At 45.6% G+C, this 18,792-nt stretch overlaps 5 protein-coding genes across 5 annotated transcripts; 1 reads left to right on the top strand and 4 right to left on the bottom strand.

Moving 5' to 3' along the window:
• Positions 1–3,909: 3,909 nt before the first annotated feature.
• On the bottom strand, positions 3,910–5,825 carry K444DRAFT_607953 (uncharacterized protein). Its single transcript, XM_024879271.1, has one exon. The coding sequence runs from the start codon at positions 5,706–5,708 to the stop codon at positions 4,077–4,079; it is 1,632 nt and encodes a 543-aa protein (XP_024742302.1). The 5' UTR covers positions 5,709–5,825; the 3' UTR covers positions 3,910–4,076.
• Positions 5,826–6,406: 581 nt separating this feature from the next.
• Positions 6,407–7,081, top strand: K444DRAFT_607952 (uncharacterized protein). The gene has a single exon (XM_024879270.1). It carries the CDS (start codon positions 6,426–6,428, stop codon positions 6,912–6,914), a length of 489 nt encoding a protein of 162 aa, XP_024742301.1. The 5' UTR covers positions 6,407–6,425; the 3' UTR covers positions 6,915–7,081.
• Positions 7,082–8,097: 1,016 nt separating this feature from the next.
• On the bottom strand, positions 8,098–10,598 carry K444DRAFT_519064 (putative phosphoenolpyruvate carboxykinase; the record flags this gene model as incomplete). Its single annotated transcript, XM_024873923.1, has 7 exons — positions 8,098–8,374; positions 8,424–8,941; positions 8,991–9,545; positions 9,938–9,965; positions 10,023–10,195; positions 10,252–10,327; positions 10,408–10,598. 7 exons carry the CDS (start codon positions 10,596–10,598, stop codon positions 8,098–8,100), a joined length of 1,818 nt encoding a protein of 605 aa, XP_024742300.1.
• Positions 10,599–12,520: 1,922 nt separating this feature from the next.
• K444DRAFT_659631 (acetyltransferase) lies at positions 12,521–13,313 on the bottom strand (the record flags this gene model as incomplete). Its single annotated transcript, XM_024886372.1, has 3 exons — positions 13,165–13,313; positions 12,896–12,994; positions 12,521–12,822 (listed from the first exon to the last, which is right to left on the bottom strand). The coding sequence occupies exons 1-3, from the start codon at positions 13,277–13,279 to the stop codon at positions 12,521–12,523; spliced, it is 516 nt and encodes a 171-aa protein (XP_024742299.1). The 5' UTR covers positions 13,280–13,313.
• A 243-nt stretch (positions 13,314–13,556) lies between these two features.
• Positions 13,557–15,414, bottom strand: K444DRAFT_519055 (histone deacetylase; the record flags this gene model as incomplete). Its single annotated transcript, XM_024873922.1, has 7 exons — positions 13,557–13,907; positions 13,958–14,039; positions 14,117–14,437; positions 14,535–14,673; positions 14,728–15,028; positions 15,094–15,162; positions 15,328–15,414. The coding sequence occupies 7 exons, from the start codon at positions 15,412–15,414 to the stop codon at positions 13,557–13,559; spliced, it is 1,350 nt and encodes a 449-aa protein (XP_024742298.1).
• Between the last annotated feature and the right edge of the window lie 3,378 nt (positions 15,415–18,792).

The following is an 18,792-nucleotide window of genomic DNA, read 5'->3' as shown; positions in this document are numbered from 1 at the left end:
GCACCGAGCTTCAACGGTATACCTCATTTAAGGGTGGAGATGGCCCCATTCGTCAGTTGCTTGTCCATGACAAAGGGGTTATCGCATTGGCTTCGAGGAGTGTCCACATGGCAGTGAGAAGGGGAGGCCCGCTGTGGCATATCACGTATGCTCGATGGACTTGAATGACTCGGGACAAGACTGATAGGCAAATGTATAGCCATGACGAAATGAAAGACCTCCGATGCATGAGTTATACCTCCAAGGGAGCCTCTGAGATTATTGTGGCCGGTCTGCAGGATCAGATGTTTACAATCGATGTGGAGAAAGGGACAATCATTAAACAGGTACCAAGTTCCTATATTTGTCAAGAACTTGGCTGATTGTGCAGATATCCACCCCAGATCACTATACCATCATGAAAAAGTCAAGTCGATATATCTGTGCCGCCACTCAGAAAGGTTCGGTCAATATCCTCGATCCTACAAATTTCGCCCTTGTCAGGAGTTGGAGTGCCCACCAGTCACTCATTAATGACATGGATGCTCAAACTGATTTCGTTGTCACCTGCGGCTATTCCCTTCGGCAACAGCAATCCTACATGCTTGACCCTCTAGTCAATGCCTTTGACTTGAAGAATATGGTCTCGTTATCCCCAATACCGTTCCCAGCTGGCGCGGCCTACGTTCGAATGCATCCGCGCATGTCGTCGACTTGTGTTATCGTGTCTCAGCAGGGCCAGATACATGTAGTTGATCTCATGAATGTGAATACTAGCACCGTGAGACATGCCAATGTTATGACGTATTTGAGCATGATTGAGATTGCTCCGTCAGGGGAGGCAATAGGATTGGCAGATGCAGAGTGCAATATTCATCTCTGGGGTTCCCCTTCCAGAATACGCTTTGCAGCGGAAGTCAGCCAGCCCTCGGAGTTCCCGGAACCAGAAGAAATCCACCCCCATGTTGACTGGACTTTTGAGACGTGAGTAGGTCCAAGATCACCTTTTACACGCTTTCTAACCTAGTGCAGGTCTCTAAGCACCATAGGATTGCCCTTTTACCGGGAGCAGTTACTGTCTGCATGGCCAAGCCATATGATATTCGAGGTTGGCGCACCACCGCCAAAACTTGACCATCAACTCATGTCTTCTTTCAAACCCACTGAGTGGGGAGGATATGGTCGGCTTGTACGTCCCGTGCAACGAAACGTGACTGAGAACACCAGGACGGCGGAAAAGACAGCGACAAGTCTGCAAGCCCCGAAGTTTCTTAGTGAGAAGGCCAGAGAGTCTGCCAACGACTCGTCCGGTGAAAGGAGAGTTAGCGATGTAGCGGACGCAATCGGAGCTACAGAGCTTTCGAGTCTGAAAGCAGAAGTTCCAGTCATGTATCGAAACGTTGAGATAAAGTATAGCAAATTTGGTGTAGACGACTTCGACTTCGGGTAATTCCCTCCCCCATTTCAACGGTGCATCTAACTTTTTCCAGGTTCTACAATAGGACTGATTATTCGGGCCTCGAGATTCATATCTCAAACTCCTACGCCAACCCACTTCTCCAGGTCTTACACTTCACTCCCCTGATCCGGAACCTTGCACTTCAGCATGCTGCCACCTCCTGTCTCAGTGAATCGTGTCTGCTGTGCGAAATGGGTTTCTTATTTGACATGCTCGAGAAAGCAGAGGGTTCCATTTGTCAAGCTACAAACTTACTGAAGACCTTTAGCAACCATCCTCAAGGTAGGGGATATACGCGCGAATATTTGTGAACACTCTGCTGATTTATATTTCAGCCGCGCCACTGGGATTGCTTGAGGAGGACGCTCCTGGAGCTGCTTTGACAACCATGCTTCAAGGCTTGACCCGCTTTCTGCTTGACAGGCTAGCTCAAGACTGGAGGAGTATACCACCACATTCTCTTGCTTTTGAACAAGTATGTAATGTCTGCCCATCTCTATCTGTCCTTGCTGATACCTTTAGGTATTATCCACCGCCGCATCTACTTCGATTCGATGCATGAATTGCCGAAGTGAACACACCCGTCCTGGATCCACCTATGTTACTGAGCTTTCGTACCCGCTACCCGTACGCCTTCGAAAATAAAAAGTGGCATCTCTTGCTAATATTTCTCAGAAACTCATGGTTCGAAACGCTAGAGCACCCAAAAACTCGTTTTCCCAAATCCTCAAGGCAAGTGTTGAGCGCGAGACTACTAGTCGAGGATGGTGTAGCAGATGCCAACGGTATCAATCTCTCGCAACGAGGAAAACGATTCATAGCGTCCCAGCAGTCCTTGTTCTGAATGCAGCCATCAATAGTCCTGAAGCGAGGCAGTTCTGGTCGATTCCAGGATGGCTGCCCGAAGAAATTGGGGTTATCCTTGAAAACGGGCAGTTTTTCTGCTACCAGGGCGAGGATCTGAAATTCCACATTCAACGTGGGTCGCACAATATCACGATTTACTCTTTAATTGGTCTTGCGGCAGACATCGACAGTGGGCAACATCAGAAATCACATCTTGTCTCTTTGGTTAATGGTATATTTATCTTTAAATCGCAAGTCAATGTCGCTCACATTCTACAGTTGCCCATTCCCAGACTGTTCCCCCCGGCGAGAGTCAATGGCATCTCTTCAACGACTTTCTCGTCCGGCCTATACAGTCGGAAGAAGCGCTCTCATTCAACACGTCATGGAAATTGCCATCCGTGATCACATATCAAGTCAAGGCTGCTAATAACCGCATCGACAATACATGGAAGCTCAATTTGGATACCTCTATACTGTACACGGATGAAAAGTGAGGACTCACCCCTCCTGCCTCACTTGAGACGCTGACGTTCTATAGCACGAACTTGGGCGAGAAAGTCTATCGTCCTTTAGACCGTCTGCATGAAGCTCCTGGGGAAGGCACTATTGTTGCTCTGGATACAGAGTTCGTTTCAGTGAGACAGCCAGAAATCGAAGTGAACTCAGAAGGTGAGCGAGAAACCATACGGCCAATAGTCTATGCACTGGCCCGTGTGTCAGTGGTGCGAGGATCTGGTGAAGATGAAGGATTACCCTTCATCGATGATTACATTGCAAGCAAAGAACCCATCGTCGACTACCTGACCTCTTACTCAGGAATCGTACATGGTGATCTAGACCCGAGAATTTCGAAGCGCAACCTCCTTCCTCTGAAGGTTACGTACAAAAAGCTCTGGATCCTGTTGAATTTGGGCTGCAAATTCCTCGGTCACGGACTCAAGCAAGATTTCCGAGTAACGAATATCCACGTCCCCAAGGCGCAGGTAATCGACACAATCGATTTCTTCTACGTGAAAGAGCGCCTCCGCAAACTCTCGCTCGCCTTTCTAGCCTGGTGTGTCCTGAAAGAAGACATTCAACTTGAAACACATGATAGTATCGAGGACGCGAGAACAGCATTGAAGCTGTATAAAAAGTATTTGGAATTTCAGGATGCCGGGATCTTGGAGATGATAGTCCAGGATATCTATAATAAGGGCAAAGAGACGAACTATAAGCCTCCAACGGTGAAGAGGGATGGCCATCTTATCGAGAGGACAGAGACACCACCGATTGGAGCATTGGCAGGGCATGGTCCTTCGACACCTGGGCCGGGGCCTACGACACCGGTGAGGAGACCTCTGGGGCTGGCACCTGCGGCGGGAGGGAGTCCATTCAGTGGGTCAGGATGGACACCTGGGAAGGGGCTTGGAGGATCCCCTTTGAGGTAGAAGGGTGGATAGTGAGTGATGGAATGCTTTAGCGAAGACTTTCTCAGTGAAAACAAGAATCACTGCAACGTCCTTTCTTTGAAATCTAATGGCATAAATTCATCAGCTTTATTTCAGCCGTGAGAATGCTTCTAGCGTCATTAACATCATGAACGTTATCTCAACCTGTACAAGCACAAGTCCTAATGCTTTCTTCAATGCAATTCGGACGCCCATCCTCGTCCGATCCCATGTCCGTCCTCCAGTCTGTCCATTCAAAGACTGGGCCCACCAGAAACGCCATGCAAGACCGCAAGTAAGAGCTAATTTCGAAATATGAAGGGGCGACACCATCCAGTCGAGGAGCGACATGAGGAACATCAGTCGGCACTAGCGCTCAGATCAAAATTCTTCTCCCATAGAGACCTCAATATAGCTCCGATGCCTTCATCGTCGTTCGCTCGGCCACTCATGCATCTCTCGTCCTGACTGCTATCACGACCCTCATAGCTACTTCTCGCAACGCTGATAACCTTGTCCTTCCCATTCCTATTCGACTTTCCCTCCTTCAAGCTCTGACTCAATCCATACCGTCCCACGCTGCCGCTTCCCTCACCGCTATCCCCTTTCTTACTCGCTTGCGAAGAAGGTGGGATACGTCTATTCCTCTCCACACCAGGTAAAACGCTCAACCGCTTCAGCGCCTGCCCGACAGGATCCTGATGCCGCCGAACAACAAGATACTCCAGACCCGTCCGCTCAAGTTGCAGCTTGATCCGCGGATCCCTCCCATCATAGCCTGCGCCCACCAAGCTCGATCCTACGCCCGCTCCTATTCCGGCATGCACGCCATTGATCGCAAGTCCAGGCGCCATCTGCTGGGGCTCGATATTTGACGAAGCGCGCTGGAGCCATAGTTTCTGCTGTGTTCGCGACTGCTGCGGCGGTACATAGGCATGAGATTGCGAAGAATTGCGAGATCGTGGTAGGAGAGCAGACTCGGAGTCGTCGTCTGCGGAGGAGTTATGCCTGGCTAAGTTGCCCATGGACTGCGCTCTCTTCACTTCTTCGTTCTTCTTCTGCGGCGCATCATTTGTGATGGAGGTCGACGGTTTGTGGTTCTGCAGGAAGGGGGACGCTTCACTTGGTGTGCCGGAACCGCTGACAAAGCGGGACACGACTTCATTGTTGCTGCTTCCTGTCTTGGGTGTGCCGTTGAAGGTCGAGATCGTTCCGTTCAGTGTCGAGGTCTGGCTTTTCTCGAGAGAATTTAGGGGAGGGGAGTGCCCTGAGGCTGTGGGCGTGGCGGTCGCGAGGGACATCTTGGTAGTAGCTGTGTTCTGGGAGTGCGAGCGCTGGAGCAGTCGTTCTGTTATTACTTTTGCGTCAGCGGAGTGCTGGCGCGCGCTCTGCTTCTCGCTCCCTCCATTCGGGAGCTGCTCTGTTGATGCAGTAGGGGAGTGAGGGGGGGAGTGCGGTTCTGAGTTGTTTGCGGAGGGCTTCGCAGAGGAATGGTTACTGGATGCTGCTGATCGCGTAGCGGATCGAGACAAGGCTGGTGACGCAGAACTTGCTTCTTCCCACTCCTCCTCTCCGTCCTCCTGGTCTTGATCTTGGTCCCCAATCTCGAAGTGAACTGATGCCGGCCTCTTGTCTGGTCCGTGAGAGGACTTCGGTCTCTTGGAGACGTCTGCAGAGGAACGGTTTCGCTTCAGATTCGTGTGGGAGTTGTTCTTCTTGAGACTGGTTGCAGAGGAGTTACGCGGGAGTTTCTTTAAGTCCGTATGCGAATCATTGCCGTGCGTCTTTGTCAGCTTGACCAAGCTTCGATTCGACGGTATCCTTGCGTGAGTTCGTCCTGCGCCGACTACATGCTTCAGGGGTTTCGTTTTCGTATGTTGAGGGGGCGTCGTTGAGGGCGAGTCTGTCTGGCTATGAATAGAGCTTGTTGACCGCTGCGTGCCGTGCGCGGGCCGGCCCTGCGATTGCGAGGGCAAACGCTCCGACGGCATATTGTGCTTGCTTTTCTTGCGAACGAATGGCTCAGCTGCAGGACAGTCCAGGTATTTGCTTGTTCGGAGGTTGTCGTCGAAGCGGGTGGTGACCGCATGTGGAGCATGCAAATGTGCTGGCGTTGGGGTGCCTTCCCTCCAATGAGCTTCAACCTGTTTCAATGTCCAAATCAAAGTGGGGACATTTGATCAGACCTGGACTGAGCAGAAATTAGTATTGAGGGTTTCTAGGATTTTGAAAGACTTTGAAAGTACTAGAAACTGAGGGACATCTAGATTAAACGATCTGATATTGTTCAACTTGACTTGGGACATTTGGAGCTCAGTCCGCTTTTCTCGTCCACTGTGAGGCTAGCATTTGGGCTTCCTCCATGAACTTCAACGTTTTCAAACACTGATTGCTCGGCCGGAGGTACTTCAAAAGGGGTTTATATGCTCTTGATCAAATCATAGTCTAAGAAATTGTCATATTTTTGAGAAATTATTCAAGGTCATTTGATCCTCCCAATAAGTTTTTGAACTTTCTGAACCAAGACTTAAGTCACCCCGCCCATCCAATATCTAACCCCTATTGATCACGTTGATGAGCTGGCCCTCCAAGTCTAGATTGGCTGGCTTATGAGGCATGCCGAAGATGTCAATCAATACTTTCATCATATAGCTTGGTGTCCTAGGCAGTTTGGTACAATGCAGGATTGGCATGTTGATTCAACCGACATGTTTCTGTACATTGATCGCTCCATCATATACACATTGTTCCATTCACTTCCAGCACAATCCCTTCGTTCCTCAATAACGTCTAAACCACCCATAGTCCTTCACCGGGATTTCGGCAATGTTCTCAAATGCTCGGTACATTGGAAGCAACCGCTTCAAATCCAGCTGTTGTGCTTCGCGTCTCAAATCTTATTCCCCGCTAGTGCTCAGGATCTCAGAGTAATCTCGCAACAACTAGCCCTCGGAAGCAGCAGCAGCCCCCAAAATCCCTCTACCCAAGCCCTCTCTCGACACTTCCCGAGCCCCTTAATCTTTCCCCCAAAAGAGGTTCTATCTTTCTCAGCTCCTCTACCACAGCGTCGGCTCCGTTCAATCTCCTCAATCTCTGTGTTAATGCTTGCTGGCCGAAGAAGGAAAAGGCGATTGAGAAACCCAATGTCGACAGAATACTATCGTTCCTCCGTTTTCCAACGCATCGCAGACAGATGAGTCTGCATTTGGTATTGCTGTCGTATTGCCGGCCGTCATATTCATGATTGAGACGGTTTCTTCTTGATCGAAATGGTAGGGGCGTCTTTCTCGCAGCTTCCAAGTTTATCGAGTAATTAATGCGCCATAACTCATTAAGCTGCATCTCCAGAATTGACGTGTCTCACAGAAATAGGACTGCATACGAAAGAAACTGCCCGCAGTGCGAAGTCGAAAGTAAGATACGCGTAAGATAGGTAGATATATGAATCGAGCACCTTTTGTCTGGAAAGTTTGTGGAGAAAGAACGGGAAGGAGATAGAGAAACATGGGCTAACAAATGCTTCAGACTAGTCAAAGTAGAAATTGGCTCGGATGGCCGGCAAATTTATGCCAGTCCAGAAGTATTAACATCTCTGGCATTCCAGAGCTACACAATGCTGGTTCTTTCCGCAACCTCGCTCCCTCACAGTGACGTGGGCACCTCCAACGTGACCGGTCAAATCTCCACGCACTCCTGGTCGCCAGATTTCGAGCAAGTATGAAAGAACAAGACGGCGAGGACGGCGAGGACATTTTGAGACACCGCGATTTTTCGGGCATCGTGCTTCGTGAGTCTTCCAGAACGGCGGAGCCTTCCGTTTCTGTTGGAGCATCGAACTTTCGATGGTGCTTTTGAGAAACATCTGCTAAAAAAACCTTGGATCCTGAGGATTTTCCTGCAGAATGAAGAGAGTGGCAAGCTTGATCATGTGCAGAATGAGCCAATCTCGCCATTGAGTTGTGGATATTTTGACGGCTTGACCCTAGCACTAACGCATCGCCTCCTCCTCCAATGAGCTTAGGCATCTTCAAAGCATCAGCTGGTATAATTAATTGTATGCTCTTGATCAAATGAGTCATTGATGGGGTTTCTATTTTGGAAGTTGTCCCAACAAAGTTTTGATACTTTCTGGGCCTTCCACGAGACAGGGATTTGCCCTGCTGATCTCGCTCGTGACCCGGGTGTTAAGAGTCTAAGTTGGCATCACTCAATGCATATGTCAATAAACCCCATTCCCCGTTTCATAATGCCTTGAATTCATTTGTCGCTTGCGCTCGAAATAAGTATACTACAGGAGACGCAGCGTGAGGGGAACGCCATGCAATTTGTATTTCCCTTCCAATCTGTCAATTCCCACATCAGACTCGCTCACACCCTCATCTAAACCTTAACCTCGGGGCCAGCTTTAATGACATCTGCAGTGGCCTCATCTTGGTACTTCTTGAAGTTCTCATTGAACAACTTGCCAAGCTTTGTAACTTCGTCCCGGAAGCTGTCATGGCCAGCGGTCCATGCATTTCGGGGATTCAACAGTTCTGAGGGCACACCAGTGCAAGTCTTTGGTACGGCGAGGTTGAACGTCTCGTAGGTCTCGTACTCGACCTTCGCAAGCTCTCCCGAGTGGATGGCATCAAGAATAGCTCGGGTATATTTCAGTCTATCTCCGTCAGCAAAGTTCACTGTTTCACGGCTTAAATATTACTTACGGGCAACGCTTGCCACCAGTGGTAGCACCGGCACCAACCCATCCAGTGTTCAACAACCAAGCATTGGCCTTATGGTGCTCAATCTTGTCAGCCAACATCTTCGCATAACGCATTGGGTGCAAAGCCAAGAAAGGTTGGGCGAAGCAAGATGAAAAGGTTGCTTGTGGTTCCGTAACGCCATCTTCAGTGCCTGCCATCTTTGAAGTATAACCGGAAATGAAGTGAAACATGGTTTGGGCGGAGTCGAGCTTGGAGATGGGTGGGAGAACACCACGAGCATCACAGGTAAGGAGGATAATGTTGGTAGGGTGATTTGTCGACAAGCATGGAATCTTGGCGTTCTCGATGTACTCGATGGGGTAAGCACATCGAGTGTTTTCCGTCAGAGTCGAGTCATCATAATCAACGAGGCGGGTCTCAGGGCTGAACACAACGTTCTCGAGAACAGAACCGAACTTGATGGCACCGAAAATATCGGGCTCTTTCTCAGCAGAAAGGCCAATACATTTTGCGTAGCACTGAATTCATCAGTAAGTGCCTCGAGTAAGAAGATATGGAGCAACTTACACCACCCTCAATGTTGAAGACACCGCGATCACTCCAGCAATGCTCATCATCACCGATCAAAGCACGATTGGGGTCGGCTGATAGTGTAGTCTTGCCAGTCCCTGAAAGGCCAAAGAAAACTGTAACATCTCCATTCTTGCCTTCGTTGGCAGAGGAGTGAAGGGTGAGAACGTTGTGTTTGACGGGCATCTCATAGAAGAGAACAGTGAAAACACCCTTCTTCATCTCTCCGGCGTACTCGGTACCGAGAATTACCATCTCCTTGTCGGCGAAGTTGATCGCGACCGAGGTTCCTGAAGTCATACCTTCCGTGTATCTGTTGGCAGGGAAGGACCCGGCATTGTAAATGGTATAGTCAGGATGGAAATGCTCAAGATCTTTTCGATCAGGGCGAATAAGCATATTTCGCATGAACAAAGCATGGTAGGCACGAGCGCAAACAACTCGAACTTTGATTTGGTACTTCTTATCCCATCCTGCAAATCCGTCGACGACGTAGATTCGATTTCGTGTGTTCAAGTAGTCGATCGCTCGTTCACGGTTGATTCGCCAGACCTATTGCAAGAACAATTAGCAAACGAAGATCAGGCGTCGGCGACATAGCGAAAAGCAAGGCGAGCACGTGCTGAAATTCCGCATGTGGCGCGCATGAAAGCCCAGCTATGACATAATAGCGCGTCAAGCCAACCCCTCGACGAAAATGCGGGGTCGACAAAGGAACAACCGAGAGGATTGACGTTTGCTCGTGCATGGAGCTACGGGGAAAAGGAATGTAATTGTGCAACAATGCGAAGAAGCAATTGTGATAGAGTTGTGAAATTGATGATCATTGGGTCTGATCGACTGGAATGCAATTTCGTAAGAAGAATGGCAGCGGTCATGGGACTTGCGGCTGAGGCCACTGTATGACCACGGGATCGAATAGCTGAATGAGAATGTAGTCTTACATCGGGTGTCATCGGCTTGTTGACAGGTCTGTGAGCAGTCAGAATGGAGTCCATGGCAATAGCGGGACAGATTGGATATGCATACCCCCACCAGATATCATTTTCTGAGCCGGGCTCCTTGACAATTCGTTTGTCCAGAGGCGAACGACCGGTCTTTGCTCCTGAGTATGCAGTTAGGGCACCGGTGGATGTGATGGCAGAGCCAGTTTCGTATACAAGGGCATCTTCGTAGAGGGCGGCGACGCTGGGGTTGGGAACCTGGGGAAGACGACTGTTAGCAGACGACGACGACAATGTGAATGGTGAGTGCGTACAATTGCTACACGGTCATAGTCGATGTGTGCCTTCTCGTGCAGCTCTTCCTCGAGCTCGGTGTGCTCTTTGACCGGCCTGGAAACCGAGTTAGTGGCGGCTTCGACAAGGAGTTTGGGGGACGACGAGTGCAGTGACTTCGCCGAATTGGAACGTACTGGACACCGCCAGGGTGAAGAGCGGTCTTGTTGACGGTATTGACGGTAACCATGTTTCGAAGACTGGTGCTGTGGTAGTTGGAGGTGCGGGAGGAGAGGATCTTGGATTTGGGACCCAGTTCGTACGGATTGCTGTACGGAGAGGCAGTCCGCTCAACGGGGTCGGCAGCGTTATTTAAAGGAGGAGACATTCTGTAGATTCGGCTGTGCGTGCGGGCCAGGACCAGGCAGGTGTTAGAGGATAGTGCTGATAGTGCAGATAGTGTAGCTGTGCAAGCCGAGGGTGCTTTTCCATAGAGCGGAGTGGGCCCTGGCCTTTTTAAGCTCCTCACATTGGCCACTTCCGGCCTCGCAAACGAGAACATCGAGCGCATTCCGATAATTTCACGGGATTTGCGCCAGCTTCTCGGGGAGAATAGGAAGCGGGCCCCGTTTCATGATTGAGAAGACACGGTCGAGACAATTCATGCCGGCATGTGGGTGAGGAGTGGGGGAAGGACGGAGGGAGTGAAGGGTGGAGAGAGTGAAGGATGGAGGGAGTGAGGATGGAGAGAGTGATGGAGGGAGGAAGTGAAGCTGCACCTGAGCCGTGAAGTCGCCGTGGTGCACTGGCAAGGCTGGTCACGCATTTACCCAGACCCAGGCCGCCGAATGCAACAGTCACGCGAGCTTTGCGGCTCTTCCAGCGCCAAACGGCCCGCAAAGAAACACATACATCTGTGGGGGGTCACGATACTGGGATCAGAATGACGGCGATGAGACTGTGGAGTGAAGTGTGGCGGCATTCAGACATTGCGGTCGAGTTCCACGGTATCACAGCTCCACATGCGCAGTGTCACCACGCCAGGATGGCGCCCCCGAATTGTGCCCTTCCCCACACCCGCTTTTGTGGCTCACTGGCCCGGCATTGTGCTCGGGACCACCAGGGACGGCGGCGATTATCGTCGAGGAACTTGGCCGGGACTTGCGATATTGGCCTGCTGGCCGTACGAGCGGAGCGGTAAGTTAAAGACTGCTTGTGTCCTCTCGGGTTCAGGCTCAAGCTTGAATGCTCCGGATTGCTCCTAAACAACTGTTGCAAATGCGGAGCAAGTCGCAGTCCTTTTTTGCACCTGTGGCTCCCCTTGCAGGCACGCCACGCAACTCATTGGTGGGTTGGAAAGTGGCTGAGCACGAGTGGCCGCCTTCCGCCGGAAGAGACTTTATCCCCTGAACGCCAAGAGATGCCAGGTCCCGTCCCATACAAGTACATCTCCCCCTTTTCCGATTTCTCATCGCTAAGCTTTGCAGCGAAAACTTTATATGCTTTTCCTTTCGTTCTTTCATCCGCAGGAGCCAGGAGCGTCCTTTTCAAAAATCAAGGGATGTCGATCTGACTCGAACCATCTCCTTCTCAACCCTTCGTCCGAGGCCCACATCAAAAATGTCTCACGCTGTGCTGCTTACTTTGTGCTCACTTGCTGCGGGATTAATTGATTACATGTGAACGTTCTCCAGAAACGTGTTTCCGTCAGAACGAGTCTGTACGTTCTGTCATGGGGGGAATCGGAACTTCGGACCAGTCAGCCCCCTATCTTAAGCGGGCTCCAAACGTGGCAGGCTCTCACTCTTCTGTATCACCAAGCTACAGCCCAGTAACCTTACTCAGCCCTTCCAAGATAGATCCAAAGTACCCCACATATCAAATCAATGGTCAGATCCATCTTCCTGTCCTGTTTCCGTGCCGTAAACTTTCCCCGGAGGGCTTTATAAGATGTGGAAGGGAAAATAGGGATTAAACTCGGCGTCAATAAGGTATGCTTGGGCTGTTGTGATAACTGTTGACAGGGGCCATATAACAGAGATAACCTTTGAACAATCAGCCCAACATGGGACGTTGATAATGAGAGCCGTATTTTCTGTCCACGCGCAACGAAATAGAGATTCAAAGTCGCGCTCAAATGTAAACTGGCCCCAAAAATCCACCGTACGTTCCATGATGGCCCTTGGATTGCGTATTTAGTTTTGCAAAGGCAATGCATCCCGAGATGTTTGATAATTTATTACTACTGAAAGCTTTGTCATATAATCTCTCTAGGCAGAGTCGCCTCAGCCTCCCCGCCCTCTCCCTCAATTAATCCTCAATTACACTCCCACCGCCTTTCCTCGTCATAAACTTCAAACCACTCTTATTCCCCTGATCAAACTCCTTAACACCAAGTGCCTTTTCATACCACGCGTCATTCCCACTACTCATCAAACACACCCTCCTCAACCCCTTCCAACTCCTCAACGTCTCATCCACGGTACTCAAAAGCCAGGTACCCAGCCCCTTCCCCTGATACTCTTGTAAAACATAAACATCAGTTATATACGCAACAGTAACATAATCCGTAATCAACCTCGCCAGTCCAATCTGCTTTGGACTGCTTCTGCCTACAATCAACTTTCACCGTCAGAATTTTTCAACACCGCTCCATGGAGCGGGGATCTGGAAGTCACCACGCACCAGTGATGGCTGAAGACGACTCGGGCAAAACATAAAGTCCAAAGCACAGACTGTTTTCCAGCATCTTCTTCAACTCCCCCTCGTCCATGGTTTTGGTCCCTGTCCAACGGATTAGAACTTTAAACTCCAAAAAGATCCGAATGAGCTGAGTATGATGAAGACGTCTTGCTTTTAAGCATAAGGGGTCATGACTGCTTCTGAAACAGCTCCCTCGCTCTCAGCTGCTAAAGAAGGAAAGGTCAGAGTCATATGGGAATAATAAGGCTTACAGTACATCAAATCCGATTCAAACGCTGCGTTGATGGCTGCTGGTTGAATGAGGGAGGGGTTGATGGAGATGAGGAAGTTGTCTTTGTACCATTCTGTTCTTGTATTTGTTGCCATTGTGAAGAGTGAGATGTCGAAGTTTGGAAGAAAAGGATTATCAGTGGGGGTTGAGAGGTAAGGGGCCAGAGAAGGACGTGGGATGTCGTATGGTTATGCGGGGTTTTGCCTAGTCCCGAATAGGAGAACTGCTATCACTAGGCTATAGTTGGAATGCAAGGGAGGGCTATTGCTCTCGTAGGGGAAACAACATTGCCTTTGATTGATATTGCTATGAATCCATGAGGGGTATAACTCGTACTGTATCGTTACGAAGCCTTGAAAGAAGTCCATCGAATCATTGATTCAACCTCATACGTCTCTTTAATGGACGGGGACTAAGTTCATCATCCTCACCCTCGCTATCGCTCACATAGCCATCCTCATCAACAACCATCTTGTCCTTTCGGTATTGGGTCGTCCGAACATCTTTGTTCTTATCCTCATCTAAGTCGTTTTGCTTGGCCTCTTCTTCGGCGGTCATGCCCATGGATTGCTGGGGAATGTCGGACATTTGAACTGAAGGTGCGAAAGTGACTTGCTTGAGATTCTCTAAGATCAAAGTAGTTATTTCGTCCAAGTACTGCCTCGAATTGTGATTCTCGGCAGTGGAGGGTCGAATTGCCAGTTTAAAATCAGGGCTGTAATACTATAGAGAGTGAGTTTCGAAGGCTTAATCCTAGAGAAGTCGAACCCTACCCCATAGTACTCATGATAAGGTATCTCCTCAAACATTTCTTTTCCAACACATATCCCAGTCTCGTAAGACCATGCTCGAGCCCTAGCAAGACGAGGGACAATTAGTGACTACTCGCTTGAGAAAATTTAGAGAGTAATTGAGCTCGTTCTCCAACTTACACATTTCTCATAGTGTATCCTCCTCCACCAAGCACGAGTAGTGGGAGATTGAAAGACTTGACAAAACTGACACAATTTGCGTGACCGGCACTGCTCAAGTTGAAGCTACCGAGTTTGTCGCTATTGAGGCTGTCTGCTCCGCACTGCAAGACGATGGCTTCTGGTCGATAAGTTTCCATGACCTTGCCAATCACTTTCTCGAAGATGTATTTATAGGACTCGTCGTCGATGCCGTCCTTGAGTGGGAAATTGACTGAGTGGTTCTTGCCTTTTGCGATGCCAACGTCACGAACGTCACCAGTGCCAGGGAAGAATTCTCCGCTGTAAACCCGCGAGTTAGTAATTGTCTAAAGGGATGAGTTGAGATAGGATCCAGAGGCAGTCCAGGCTAGAGATATTGTGCGTCCTGATCACTTACTATTTGTGGAGGGAGACGGTCATGACTCGATCAGTTGTGTAGAAGGCCTCTTCAACGCCATCTCCGTGGTGTACATCTATGTCGATGTACAAAACTCTTCGATGAAATCTTAAAAGCTCCAAAATAGCCAAGACAATGTCTACCAGAGATTTGAATTAGCTAAAGGTGCATTGAACAGATTGGATGCACTTACCGTTAACGTAACAGAAGCCGCTTGCTTCAATTTTCTTGGCGTGATGGAGACCTCCGGCCCAGTTGATGGCGATTTCGCATTTGCCTTTGTTGAGACGACTTGCCCCCTCCATGCTGCCGCCAGCGCTGATACCACAGAAATCGAATAAGCCGTCGAAAACTGGGGAATCGCTGCCCACATTGTATTTGATTTGCTCTGCGCGCAAATGATCCATGTTCTCTGGCGTGACTCTGTAGAGGAAGTCGATGTAATCGTCATTATGGAATTGGGTCATGTCATGGCGGGAAGCTGGTTTAGCACGCTGAAGTTCATTGTAAGCGCGAGTCCAGAAATCGAACCCAGTCAAGGTCAGGGTAAGGAACCTACGAAGATCTCCATTCGTTTGTAGAGACCATAGCTGACCACCAAAGCATGGGTCAGTCGAATGCGATGCGGCTTCATAATCATCGAATTAGTATGGGAGTTTCCGAAGATACAGGAGGGAGCTGAGGAACCGAGGAGCCGAGCTTTAGAGACAACTGCGCGTTCAAGCTCCCGTGAAGCTCTAGGTCTCTGAGCTCCCAAACAAGAAACAGCAATTTGGTATGGAAATAAGCTTACCTTCATCGGGTGACCAGGTTCGTATGCGAAATCGCCGACGTCAGAATCATAGAAGTATGAAACTCTATGTTTGATAGTGTTTCGCATACCCGCGAAGGGGTTGTCATTCGGTGTGAAAGAACCCATCGCCGGTGAGGTTTCCCGTTCCAAAGTGGAACGGCGTTCGCCAGATGTAGAAGTGGAATGAAAGGGGATGTGTAAATATCGCTGGCGATTCCAGGATGAACGTGTCAAAACTTCTCGATGCGGAATCTTCCACTTGCAAGAAGAAGATGTGGGCTGAAAGTATTTGCAGAAGGGAAAGAATTACCCGGCGTTGGTGATGGTGATGATGTAGTAAGGAGGGGAAGCAACGATAGAAAGCTAGGATTCTATTGTGCTGAGAAAGGAATTCACTCGCACCTTCCAACAAGCGAAGCCCCCTGTGCCTTCGACGCAAAGGGCAAGTTCGCGTGGCACCGCAACGCCTTTCTGTTTCGGGAAGCGTGCAGAAAACAGTGGCTTTCTCACGAACTCCGGGTTCCGTTCCATCGTGAAATTTCGACGTGCCAAGCCAACCCAAAATGAAGCAGCAGTTGGAAAAACACAACTTAATTAATGGTTTTCGCTGCAAATGATGCAGTTGATAAAAGAGACCGCGGTGAGAATCGGAAAATGAGCTCCATAAACACTGTACTGCGTGTATAATTGCAAGAAATTAGATGACATTTTATGACTGTGATGTGATGTGACGCTGAGAACAGAGAAGGCAAATTTTCAGCGAGTCCGATTCACCAGTTCGAAGTTATCCAGTTGTATGTCTTATCGCATATCGGTGACTTGTAACTCTTGTGCCCGTGAGATTTGAGAGCTTGCCTTGCTCAAAAATATTGCGATGCGGTATCAAACCCAGCCAGGTACGGTTGGTCCCGATGGTAAAGGTCAAGTAAGGACTGGCGATTTTCAATGAAATACTCAATAGAATCCATCTTGGAAAGCTAGAGTGTTGGCCCATATATCCAGTGAAGTTGGGCACAACATAAAATTTCGTGAAGTGAAGCAAGACAACGGTGCTGATGAAGGGGAAGTTGGCAAAAGTCGTGTTTGGCGCGGCCGCCCTGCCTTCGCGCTAAAACCACGCTAGAAGGGTTCACCCACCAACCGCCCAAACCCCCATTCCGCCCAACCAAAAAATCGCGATTTTTGATTCTTCCTTAATAACTATTAAAACTCCTATTAAAATTTGATCTTTAATACCGAAATTAGTTTCTTAATACCTTCTAAAGCTATTAGTATTAATAGAATTATAAATAAGGTAGTTTGTGCGAGTGTAATCCTATAAGAGAGAATTAGTAACTTGTATTTAATAAAGAAACAAGCCTAAATTCAGGTACCTTATACTTGCTACTTAGAACTAAAGTATCTTTCCCAGGGATATTATATAGAATCGAATTTCGGTTTATAAAAAGCTCAAAAATAGCCATTTTATTTATATTATATCTATGTCTTCTAATTAGCTAAACCCTTTATAAATACTTTATTATAAAATAGTTTTCTTTTACTTTTTTATTTACTAATTATAAGAGTCTCTAAAGGTTTAATTACTTTATTAATTACCTCCTTTACTCTCCTTATTTTTTGTTTTATTAATTACTTTACTAGAGATCTTCGTTTTAATAAAATGGAAATAGAAAGAAGTTATAAGTATAAAAGAAAGAAAATTAGTTAATTATACTTTTATAAGAAAATTAAAGAGATTATTAAACTTAATATAAGGAAGGATATACTTAATTAAAGAGCTTACTAATAATACTTTCTTTATATAATATCTTAATATTTTTAAAGCTTTTAATAAACTTATTTCTATTAATAGTTAATACTTAAGATTTATATTATTTTTAATTTCCTAAAGGATTTTAGGGCTCTATTTCCTGAATTTAATTAAGATTTAATTATAAAGGCTTTTTTACTACTTTGAAATAGCCTTGAGTCTCTTTTACTTTATAAGCTCTTTTGCTTTTATTTTCTTTTATTTCGCTTTAATTCATATTATTTTATTTATTATTTTTAAGCTTAAGACTCTTATATTAGTAATCTTGTCTTTGGCTTTTATAAAAGCTTTCTTATAAATCTTTTAATAATTAGATAATTTAATAAGCTCTTAATTAATTTCTTTAGTAAGAACTATTTTTATAATTATAGTAATAATAGAATTACTAAGCTTCTAAATTATAATCTCTAGATTTTTTAGCTATTAATCTTATAATAAATTAATTATTTCAAGTATACTTTTAAGGCTATTAAAGCTAGACTTAAAAAATACTTTAATAATAACTTTAATAATACTAATATTAATAGGAGTTTTAATAATTAAGGGAGCTAGTTATCTAAATATAGTTAGTTAATTAGGAGGTTTTAGAAGTGCCTTTATTTTAGCTACTTCTTATTATAGAATAATTATTAAAAGTAAGCTAATTATAACTTTAGAATTAAATAAAAAGAGCTTTATTTTTTCCTAAGATCTCTTAATATTATATTTAATAAAGGCTTAAATTCGTATCTTATAAAGAATTTCTAAAAACATAAGTTTATTAATAGAATATCTAGTTTCCTATTAAGTCTTTTCTATAAGAATCTTATAATAAGTATTTATAAGTAATTCAGAAATACTAATATTATATAATTAAAAGATATATATAAAATAGTTAAGAAAATAAAGTAAGATAATTTTCTTTTCTAAATAGTAAAAAACTACTTAATATATTAAGTGAGATTTATAGCTATTAAAAAGTAGTATTTAATACTTTATTTTTTTAATCTTTATAGTTTCTAATTTAAAAACAATTTTAAACTATTTAAGGTAAAGCTTATTATTTATCTAACTTTAATTAGAAATAATATAAGTTTCCTTTTTATTTTTCCTAAATTCGTTATATTTAAGCCTTATTAAGCTATTTGGCCTTAAAGATAATATATATAGAGAATACTTTTTTATTTAAAGATATATATTTAATTAATAATACCTATTCTTTATTTCCTTATTATATTATTCTTATCTTTTTATATTTCTTGAAATAAATAATTTTAAGTTTTACTAATATTTCTATTATAATATCTTTCTTATTTATATTAAATATATTATTATTATAAATATTATATTTATTTTTTATAGTTTAGAAAAGTTTAAAAAATTATTAAATTTAATTTAGATTTTTTAAGATAACTTAATCTTTATCTAATAATGTAATAAATTAAGCCTTAAGCTATAAATAATATTTAAGATATTTCTATATTTAGTTAATTCCAACTTTCTATAGATCTTCCTTTATAATTAAAAACTTCTTTACTATTTTCTGAATCTAGGAAACTATTAGAGACTATTCCTAAATCTTAAATTATATAATATATTATTTAATTATTTATTCTTTTATTAGAATCAGGTACTACTATAGTTCTGCCGCTTATTTATATATTATATTACTATTA

Source organism: Hyaloscypha bicolor (assembly GCF_002865645.1).
Source record: "Hyaloscypha bicolor E unplaced genomic scaffold K444scaffold_16, whole genome shotgun sequence".
Taxonomy (NCBI): Eukaryota; Fungi; Ascomycota; class Leotiomycetes; order Helotiales; family Hyaloscyphaceae; genus Hyaloscypha; species Hyaloscypha bicolor.
This window is presented reverse-complemented; position numbering and strand designations above follow the sequence as displayed.

Excerpts from the sequence above, each read along its gene's own strand:
- K444DRAFT_607953 (XM_024879271.1), bottom strand. The coding sequence starts at position 5,708 with ATGCCGTCGGAGCGTTTGCCCTCGCAATCGCAGGGCCGGCCCGCGCAC.
- K444DRAFT_607952 (XM_024879270.1), top strand. The coding sequence starts at position 6,426 with ATGTTTCTGTACATTGATCGCTCCATCATATACACATTGTTCCATTCA.